Source organism: Cnephaeus nilssonii (genome assembly GCF_951640355.1).
Source record: "Cnephaeus nilssonii genome assembly, chromosome: 22".
Lineage (NCBI taxonomy): Eukaryota > Metazoa > Chordata > Mammalia > Chiroptera > Vespertilionidae > Cnephaeus > Cnephaeus nilssonii.
This window is the reverse complement of record NC_137093.1, coordinates 6,217,513-6,228,250: the sequence shown is the minus strand read 5'-3', so window position 1 is coordinate 6,228,250 and position 10,738 is coordinate 6,217,513. Positions and strand designations below refer to the sequence as shown.

The window sequence follows — 10,738 nt, the reverse complement described above, 5'->3', positions numbered from 1 at the left end:
GCACTCTGAGCAAAGAGGCAAAGGCAGGGAGGGGAAAAAAGGAAGAACACATTTCTCCGGGAGATTTTAAAAAGGTGAGGGTGTCTCGGTAGGTTAAGAGGGTGGGTAGTACCGACAAGCCATGGAGAAGAATAAAATGGCAACGAGGACAAGATTGTTACCCACAGTGGGAAAGCCAGTAAAAAACTGGGGGAGGTAAACCCATTCCCCCAAATCTTTCAGGTTACTAATCAAGTCTCAATCAAGTACACTAAAGCTTTTATTTAAAAATAACTTTATTCCATAATCTTTTTAAAAAAATCCATTATAACCTCAGAATGAATTTCTCCCAACCCACCTCCCCACATCAAATATTAAAATGTAAAGAATGCAGAAGATCTGCTTATTTTTCTTTGCAGCAGATCCCGGCCAGCCCCATGGTGAGAAATACCGGTTGGCACTTATTGCATCATCATAGCTTTTACCCAGCAAGGAGGCTTCCCCAGGTTCCAGTGCATGGGCTGTGGAAAATTCCCATCATGTGCCTTCCTGCTGCAGGAAGAGGGCCTGTCTGTGCTTGGGAGAGCTGGAGCGAATATCAAAGCCACAAGATTGCAGTAGCCCTTTCCCCAATGTCCACCAGGTTTTGAGGAAAAGAAATGTCAGTTGTGATAGCCCTGAATTCTATCTTCCTGGTTCTGATAAGGAGACCTGGTCTCTGAGTTTACAATGCATTCAGATAAGAATGCACGTTACAGCGTGATGTGACAACGTGGACTTTGCCCCACAAAGTCTGTAACCATTGTCAGCAGGCTTGTGGATGGTCACTCACTTCTAGTGACCTGCGCATTTGGAGATGGGTCATCTTAAAAAAAAAAGCCCTAATTCTTTAAAAATCCTTAAAACTTGAAGATCCCCCAGGACCAGGGTTCTTAACTGACCCAGCCATATTAATGTGTACACAGGGCTCAGATGTCAGCGAGCAGTCACAGCTCCATTAGCCAAGGGTTTATAGTGTTTGGCACCAAGCTCTTGAAGCTCCCACTTGCTAGTGGAAAAACTCCGCCTCGAAGATTTTGCTACCTCTCAGGTACGTGTGCAAGAGAAGAGGAAATGGCAGAAACATCTCAGTGATCTTGAAAAACCACCCGTGTTCCCAGCTAGGGAATTTTTTCCTGGTTTCTTTTCTTTTTAAAAAATATTGTTGCCTCTGCATAGTAGACACCTAGATTCAGAAATGGAATTCAAAAAAAAAAAGAAAAAAAAGAAATGGAATTCATCTAAAGAGTCTAGCTCAGTGTTCAGTAACTGTAGAAGCAACCTGTCTGGTGTCCTGTTCTGTGAATGACACGAACTTAGACTGATTAGGGTGGTTACATACACGAGGTACCACGCAGCAAAAGACCGAGCCCAACGAGACTGCAGAGGTCACGGCCGTCCTGAGGGGTACACATGTGAGCCAGCTCCTGAGCTCCCCAGTGTTCTGAGCTTGGGCAGGACTCCCTTCCAGGGACTTGCTTCGTTTAGTCCCTTCAAGACAATGGACCAACCCCAAGCATACCTGCAGGGCACCAGTGTCTCACTTTAGGAGGCCCAGTCCGTTCCTGGAGAAGGGAAGTTCTCCTTTAAGCTCTAGGTCTTGCCCATCAGAGCAGAATGTGCAACATTCAAGAATGCAAATTCAAGTCAGGTTTTTATACTTAGCACACACTCTTTGCACCTTTATGAGGCCCCGGACATTTTTAAAAGAGATCTGAGTGAAATCGGGGGAGGCGGGGGATACCTCTAAACTAGACAGGTTCTACTGGAAGCATCGGCAGCTTAAATCCGTCAACGATAGTTTCATTAGGAACTCAGCATTGTTGATCAGTGTATCTCCATAACATCGTTAAAGAGAAGATGGAAACCAGCTCTCCATCCATGGCCGGATGAGCTGGTCTGCCCAAGGAGTACCTCCCACCAGGTACTCCCTTACAAAACACTTCTCCTGCCTTCTCGCAAAGTCCCAGGAGAAAGGAAGAATGGGAAAGGCCGAAAGCTAACAGCGTCATGTAAGAGGCTCTTGTTTAAATATGAAGCTTTGCAAAATGCGAGGTTCTAATGAAAGGCACTTTCTCTTATGGGCCCCTACCTCTTTTAAAAATAATTCTCTTTCCAGGGAAGCAAACATCGTCAGGAGGGCTCTGAGAAAGCCCTCGCCTGAAACCATTCCACAAAGAAGAATGGCGGGTCCAGGCAGGAGCTCGCACCTGACAGCTGACATGGTTTTCTTCCACCAGGGAAGGCAAAGGAGAGGATAACGAACATCTCTTGAGCACCTCTTAGGCACGTTCACATCCCAGAGTCCTCACCATACCCCTGTACGAGAGGTGTGATTTCACCCATTTTACAGATGAGGACATTGAGGCCCAGGGGAGAGGTAAAGCAACCTGCCCAAGCCCATGAAACAAGTAGCCCAGACTCAATCCTGGGTGTTCCCAACTCCAAAAGCCTGACCCGCACTGCCTCCCTCTGACCAGCATCAGTAGCTGATGCCTCCTCACCTTTTCCAGTGAGCTGACATTTACCCGGCTCCTTGGCTCACCTGGGCAGTGTGATCCAGGAAGTGTCCCTATCCCCCCTCACCATGCCCTTGTGTGCTGAGGTAAGCTGGTTACAGACTTCACTAGTGGCAAGGGCATTGCGGCCAAGGGCCTCCTCCTGACCTGGATAAAGCCAGGAGTCACAGCGAAAAGGGCACCTCCGATGCCGAAGGCAGCTTTCCCACACACATTGCCCCTGTCCCCAACGTTTTTCTGCATCATTAAGAAAAGTTACAGCAAATCAAACCAGCTTTTTAAAAAATGGACGGAGAGATGTGTGTGTGTGTGTGTGTGTGTGTGTGTGTGTGCTTGCTGAGAGCCCCGGTTTAAACCCTCAGGCAGGGGTGCAAGTCAAAGCAAAAGGAAAAGCTCATCTTGCGTGAGGCTCCCCAGCTCTTCAGGCCGATAGGAGGACAGCTCTCTTGCTCACACTGGCCTGTCTTCTTCATGGACCAGGTCACTCTGCTGCTCACTGCTCTCATCTGGAGGGAAAAGGAGACCAGGTTCCGAATGATCTCAACAGAGGTGACCCTGTTCCCATCAGCCTTCAAAAATCTCGATTTCCGGTCCTTTCCTGTGAGCCTCAGAACCGGATGTCCTGCAGCAGCCGGTGAGGGGGCTGTGTGTTCCCTTTTCACCTGTTCTTCCCGCTCAACATCCTCTAGACGTGTTTGACACTGTCCACCCTCCATACCCGTGGCTCACGGACCCCCCTCGCCGGGACGCCCTCTCTCCTTCCAGCTTATTCAAATGGACTATCCTGAGAGACTTGCCTCAGAGCCCACTTCTTCCATTCAGCCCCTCCTGACCAAGGAACCCCCGAAGCTCTTGTCTGTCTCCTGAGGTCCTGTGATTGGTAAGCGGGTCATTCATCGGGCAATCAACCCAATTCCTCCTGCGGCAGCGCCCACGGCTCCCTCAGAGCGTTGGTTAAGTCTTGCCTCTGTTTTCATTGTCCCCACGTTTTAATCTGTCCGCTCGAACTGGTCTCACCAAGCTCCCTGCCTGCAGAGAGTACTGGCCTTCCTTTTCTACTCTCCGACCGCACCGATGCCGTGCCTCTCCCAGAGCAGGCCGCTGGTAAACGCTGATCAGTTTAATGGTTGCACTGGTAGCTGATAATGGATCTCAGCTTAAACGTTAACCGTCTTCACCAGCCTTCAAAAACCCTAGCAGAGGTTTCCTCCCCACCCCCTCCACGGCTCAGCAGGAATGCTGCGAGGAAAACGGCTCACCTTGCAGCGGCGGGAGCCCATTGGCCATCCAGTCGATGTTGCCGTTCACCAGGGCAGTCACCCTGTGGATGTGGCCATGCTTGTGCATTTCTTTTGGGAACGCCTCCCTCTCATTGGCTTCCTCCTCCTCTTCTTCTTCCTCCTCCTCCTCCTCTTCTGCAGCATTTTCTTCCTCCTCCGCCTCTTCTTCCTCATCTACCAGAACCATGACGTCACCCATGTCTTGTCCCCTAATTGCCAAAGGGAGAGAAAGGGTCAGGAGACGCCCTGTTTTGCAACGTCAGCCCTCGCTGTCTAGGAAACCCTGCATTCTTGGCAGCCCCCTTGGTCACATGGGAAATTCGTCTGGCATTTAACTCGGTTACGTCAGGAGGTGACAGTGGGACTGTAACCTCTCCAAGAGACACAGCCACAGGTGGGTACAGATAACCTTACCTCGTTCTGGGCGAGTTTTGTCATTCCTCCCCTGCTCCTGGGGACGGGGACCTCCTTGTCCCAGGCTCCTAACATTTTACTCCCCTCACAGCGCGCACTCAGAAGCTCTGTTCCTTTCCCGAGGTGCCCTTATTTCTGCTCCACTCACTGAAACGTCTCCTCCTCCTCATTATTTAGGGCCCCGATAAATGTCTCCTCCCCTGCCCCCTGAAGTCCGGTCCTGAACTACGATTGCATTTGGAGTCTGTGCCCCGCGGTGGAGCGTGTAATCGCTCTTGGTTTACTGCTGGTTTTGCCTCCCCGGTCAGACTGGACGTTCCTTTAGGAAAGACGAGCACGTGCCACCGGCCAGGGACAGTCCTGGGAGCATCACACCCTCATTTAACCCTCACAGTCTCCCTCGGGGACACGGAGGCCACAACGGCTCAGGGAAGGTGGGGTCTGCCCCGAGCACAGGGCTTGGCAATGGCAGAGTTGCGATTGGAACCTAGGTCGGCTGGTTCCAAAGCCTTTCCCACTGCGCCTCACTGCTACCTCCTGTGAGAAGGAACCCCGGAGAACCACAGACTCCCTGGGAGAAGGGTCCTCAAACACAGGCAGCAAAGGTAACATTGTCCCACGGAAAGAAAAAAAAAAGGTCCCAAAACAATAATATCTCCTCTCTATGAATGGTGGGCTGAGAACATAACATCCATGGCTATTGAGGGGTAAAGAGAAACAAAGAGTCCTTTGCTCCCGCCCAAAACCTCCTCGGGGAACGGGGAACAAAGCGCAAGTTCCCTTTGGGTGCTTCGTCCCTCCCGAGGTGCCCTCTCGGGAGGGGCTCCAGGGCGCGCTCAGACTAGTTTTCCCGAACTCGCTGTAGGACCGCGGCTTATTCATCCTTCCCGCTCCTTTTAGCAGAGCAGGTGAGGTAAATGCATGAATAACCACAGGTACACACTGACTTTATGCCTCAGCGACAGCGCAGCAACCTGCCTGCCCCACCCTGAGGTCCAGCGCTGTAAAAGGAACACAGACTTTGGACCGGTCAGACCAGGTCTGAACGCCAGCACTGCCGTTTCCTTCCGGGATGAGGCTGCAGAAATTCCTTCCCGGACCCTCTGCCTCCCTGTCTGGAAAACGGAGATGCGCCTGCACCCCGAAGAGTGTATAAATAATGCCGAGGGAAGCCCCCAGCCCCGTGCTGGCCACGGTAGGCCCTCCGTGGGAGTGGCTATTCTGGTTCTTACGAAAGGAAACACAGCAGCAGTGAAGGCAGATCATGGAAACGGGTGTTTGACACGGGCCTCGGAACACTCACCTGATAGTGTTTCCTACTAAAGGGAGAAAGGAGAAACAGTTAATAGCAAATAACAGCCGCTTCGGCCTCCCAAACGTTCTTAGTCAATCTCACATCGACCAAAGGAAGGTGACAGGGTGTTCTGGGATGGTGCTGATTGAACATCTGGGCCCAAGGAAGAAGCCTATGGGGTGGGACTTCCGGTGGGAGCCTAACAGGGGCCTCCGCCCCCCACCCCCAACCACACCCTTCCAAAAAGCCCGAAAGAGAAGCCACAGGGCCCGAGAAGAGCTTACATTTCCAGCAGAACACGGGGCTGTAATAGAGCAGGAGCCCCGAGACAATGGCCAGGCCCAGCAGGAGGAGGCTCACGATGGTTCCCACGATGCCCACGATGTTCAAGGGCTCTGCAAAGACAAATCACACTGTTGACTCTTCCCCCCGGCACGCCTGCAGCCAGCACAGGCATGCCTCCCCATGCCTCCCCTCCTCCGCCTGGGTCCTCGTCTTATCTTGGTTTCATGATGTTGGGCAAGGCATATGACCTCTCTAAAGCAGGATCGATATCTCATCTCCCCACCTCAGACCGTGTGTGGGAACCAAGGGAAGCATGTGATATACAGGAACATGGGAAAGTTAACATCTCTATGTGTCTACCACACATCAAGACTGTCTCGAAGGCCACGGTCATTAAGAGTGCGAACCGAAAAGAGAATCCAATAGCAGGCCCGCACATAAAAGGAAACTTCACAGGCCCATGCATAAAAGGAAACCTGATAGATGATAGATTCGTGAGTAAATAGAGGAACTATTTGAGAAATGGGTGCTGGCATAAATTAGGGGTTAGGGGAAGAAAAACTTGATCCTGACCTCACACCATTCACAAAAAGCAACCCTAGATGGATTAAAGATTTAATTGTGGAAGGCAAAACCATAAAACATTTACTATCATTGTGATGGTTGGACAGTTAAGGATTTTTAAGATAAAAATTGCTAATGATACAAAAATAAATTCATGAAATCATCTACATTAAGGTAAGAATGTTTCCTAATCAGAGGATACCATAAAGAAAGTGAGAAGGACAAACAAAGGAAGTGAAAGAGGACACCTCTAACATAAAACTCACAAGGAATGGGCATGCAGAATTTCTAAAGAATGCCCACATAGCTATAAGAAAGGGTAAGCTATATCAAGAGATACAAATATGCATGCATTTCATATAAGAAATACAAGCAGCAAATAAACATGAAATAATGCTCGACCTTCTGAGTAATCAGAGAAATTCAAATTAGAACCACAGTGAGGTTCCATGTTATACCTACCTGGTGGACAAAAATCATAAAGCGCCTGGTGAAAATGTGGAACAATGACGCTCATAAAATACTCTTACAAATGGAAACTGATCTAATCACTTTGTAAGGTAATTTGGTTACCCCCAAAAGATAGAAAATGCACATAACCTGTTACCCTTCATTTCTACTCCTTATACTTATCCTAGAGAAATATTTGCCCGGGGGACCTGGTGTATATATACACACAGGAGTTGGGTAAAATATTTTCATAGCAACACTGTTTGTTCATCAAAACAAAACAAAACAAAAAAATCAGAAACAACACAAACATCCATCAACAGGATAATCAGTAAGTAGTTGTGTAATAATGACACAATGGAAAGTTATACAGCGATGAAGAGACACATTGGCATGAATAAATCCAAGGAACAAAATGGGGAGTGAAAAAAAGAAGTCACAAAAGACTATATTTATATGGTAACCAGCATTTTTTAAAACTCAAAACCAAAAATAAACAGCAATACTATTTAGTAGTGTGTACATACATAACAAAATTTTTTCTTAAATCAAACATGAAATTCAGGATAGTGGTTACTTTTATTTTAGGAGGCCAGGATCAGACTAAAACAAGGCCTACAGGTGTGGTTGCAAGATAAAATACAGGCCCTGGCTGGTTTGGCTTAGTGGATAGAGCGCTGGCCTACGGACTGAAGGGTCCCAGGTTCGATTCCAGTCAAGGGCACATGCCTGGGTTGCGGGCTTGATCCCCAGTAGGGGATGTGTAGGAGGCAGCCAATCAATGATTCTTTCTCATCATTGATGTTTCTATCTCTCTCTCCCTCTCCTTTCCTCTCTGAGGAAATAAAAATATATGTTTTAAAAAAAAGATAAAATACAGGATACCCAGTTAAATCTGAATTTCGATAAACAAAAAATAATGCTTTAGAATAAGTATGCCTTGTGCAACATTTGGGACATACTTATACCACTTAAAATTATTCTTTGTTTCTCTGATTTGCAAATTTAAGTGTGTATCCCATTTTATTAGTTTTGATGTTGTTTACTAAATCTGGCACAATGCCTACCGGTAACTTCAGCAGTGTTGGCCTGTCCGACATATTAAGAGGGATGCAGTTTCTTGGGTGGGATGGTGTTCATTTTGCTATTATGCTTCACAACTTACATTATAGTTTTTATTTTTATGCATTTCATATTTATATATATTTTCACAATACATATATTTACATATATTTTCACTACATATAGATTTATATATAGTACAGATCGGTAGATATCCTTGGGTATATAACAGATATTAAGCACTCTTATCACTATGCAAATATTAGAGATTTAGGACTGGACACTCATTTTTCCCGTCCATCTTGTCAGGCCACAAGCAAGCAGATCTGCCTTCTCCCAGATGGCAGAGACCCACCCGCAGGGGCGCTCCAAGCTGACGCTCTCAAACTTCCGCATTTGGCGCCTCTCCTCTCACTCACCTTTCACGCTCAGCCAGGTGGCCACTTCCCTCACCCCCACGGGGTTCTCCGCCCGGCAGACGTAGTAGCCCTCGTCCAGGTCCTGGGAGCAGTTCTGGATGGTCAGGGTGGAGCTCTGGCCCTTCTGGGAGATGACATAGTGGCTGCTGGGCTGGACGACCACCTCAGGCTGGGTGAGGTTCCGCAGCCACAGGATCTTGGCAGAGGGGTAGGCTCCAGACACCAGGCAGGTGAGGGTCACATTGCCCCCCACGAAGCAAGTCTTCATGGGCTCCGAGAGAAGGGAGGGGCTCCCTGGTGATCAGAAGAAGACAAAGAAAGACAAATGCTTAAGAAGATTCAAGCGGCCCTGGCCGGTTTGGCTCAGTGGATAGAGCGTAGGCCTGCAGACTGAAGGGTCCCAGGTTTGATTCCAGTCAAGGATATATGCCCAGGTTGTGGGCTCAATCCCCAGTAGGGGTTGTGCAGGAGGGAGCCAATCAATGATTCTCTCTCATCATTGATGTATCTATCTCTTCCTCTCTGAAATCAATAAAAATATTTAAAAAAAAAAAAAAAAAGAAGATTCAAGTGGTGTCCTGAGATTTTCAAGAATATTATCTCCTTTCTTATGAAGCAACTTCAGGAATTTCTGTACCACACCTGGTCTTATCTATATATGTAAAAGGCTAAGTGACTGACCGCCCGTCCGTCTGACTGACCAACCTGTTGGTACATATGACGCGCACTGGCAATCTATAATAATAAAAGCGTAATATGCTAATTAGATCGGACAGCCGAATGACCTTCCGGACAAAGCTGGAGCTGTGAGGGCCGAGGGCGGCAGCTGTGGCTGCGAGGGCTGAGCCCCTTGCACGAATTTTGTGCATCAGGCCTCTACTTTAAAAATAAACATTGACTCGCGCATGCGCGATACATATAAAGCTTCCATTGAATTTCTTAATAGTATTACTCCTTCGGGAATGCTATGTCATAAATTAAAATTGAAAGTGGGTGCAATCATTATGCTACTGAGAAATCTTAATAGTAAATGGGGTCTTTGTAATGGTACTAGATTTATTATGAAAAGATTGCGACCTAACAATCGAAGCTGAAGTATTAACAGGATCTGCGGGAGGAGAGGTTATTCTGATTCCAAGAATTGATTTGTCCCCATCTGACACTGGCCTCCCATTTACGTTAATTCAAAGACTCCCGTGATGCCAGCATTTTCGATGACTATTAATAAGTCACAAGGACAAACTCTAGACAGAGAAGGAACATTCCTACCTGAACCCGTTTTCGGACATGGTCAGTTATATGTTGCTTTCTCTCAAGTTCGAAGAGCGTGTGACGTTAAAGTTGTAAATACTTCATCACAAGGGAAATTAGTCAAGCACTCTGAAAGTGTTTTTACTCTTAATGTGGTATACAGGGAGATATTAGAATGAGTTTAATCAATTTATCAGTCATTGTTTTTATCAATGTTGTTTTTATATCATGTTTTTGTTGTTTTTATATCATGTCTTTATTGTTGTTATTGTTCATTTATTAATCAACTTATATATTCTTTTCATATACATTTTACTAATTTTCTTTCACCTCTAACACTTCTATTATAGAGAAAGGGCGAGTAGCGATATTAAAATATTTCTTCTAATTAATTTACTTTCAATGTGCACGAATCCGTGCACCGGGCCGCTAGTATAATAATAAACACTAACATTTACTGAGCACTGACAATGGGCGAGGCACTGTTTTACATATTAATCCAATTAGTTCTCATAACAACCCAGCCATTAGTTCCATTTTGCAGATGGGGAGACGAAGGCACGGAGAAAGTTAAGTAACTTGCTCAAAGTCACACAACTAAGTAAGGGATGCGGGGTGATTTAGGGTGACGCCCTGTCCTGGTTTGCCAAAGACTGAGGGGACCTGGGCCATGGGGCTTTCAATGCGAAAACGGGGGGAGTCTTGGGCAAACCGGGATGCGTTGGTTCCCCTATGTAAGACTGGAACCCAGACAGTCAGGCTTTCGTAGACCACATTCCTTACTTCTGTGCTGTTGGCTTCTATGTGTAACAACCAAATTGACCATATTTTTTTTTAAAAAAGGGCATACAGCCTGACAAGCGTGTTCAAGGAGACAATAAGACAGCTGTATTAGTTTCCTATTGCTGCTGTAACCAACCGCAGCAAACTCGGTGGCTTAACACAAAGAAATGCATGCTTTTATAGTTCCGGAGGTCAGAAGTCCAAAATGACATTATTGGGCTAAAAGCAAAGTATTGGCAGAGCTGGTTCCTTCTGGAGGCTCCAGGGGAGAATCCATTTCCTTGCTTTCCCAGCTTCCTGAGCCACCTGCATTCCTGGGCTTGTGGCCCCTTCACTCCAACCTTTTGCATCTGTTGTCACACCACCTACTCCTGAGGGTGACCCTCCCGCCTCCCTTCT

At 47.1% G+C, this 10,738-nt stretch overlaps 1 protein-coding gene across 1 annotated transcript in view; it reads right to left on the bottom strand.

Annotated features, from left to right (window-relative positions):
• Window positions 1-261: 261 nt before the first annotated feature.
• The window catches only part of VSIG10 (V-set and immunoglobulin domain containing 10), a 28,415-nt gene continuing 17,938 nt past the window's right edge, over window positions 262-10,738 (bottom strand). The window contains exons 5-9 of the mRNA XM_079762865.1: window positions 8,306-8,599; window positions 5,810-5,920; window positions 5,535-5,550; window positions 3,797-4,026; window positions 262-3,043 (exon numbers count right to left, since the gene is read on the bottom strand). Of these exons, the coding sequence (XP_079618991.1) occupies window positions 2,988-3,043; window positions 3,797-4,026; window positions 5,535-5,550; window positions 5,810-5,920; window positions 8,306-8,599 (707 nt within the window). The 3' untranslated portion in view covers window positions 262-2,987. The remainder of the gene's footprint in view (window positions 3,044-3,796; window positions 4,027-5,534; window positions 5,551-5,809; window positions 5,921-8,305; window positions 8,600-10,738) is intronic.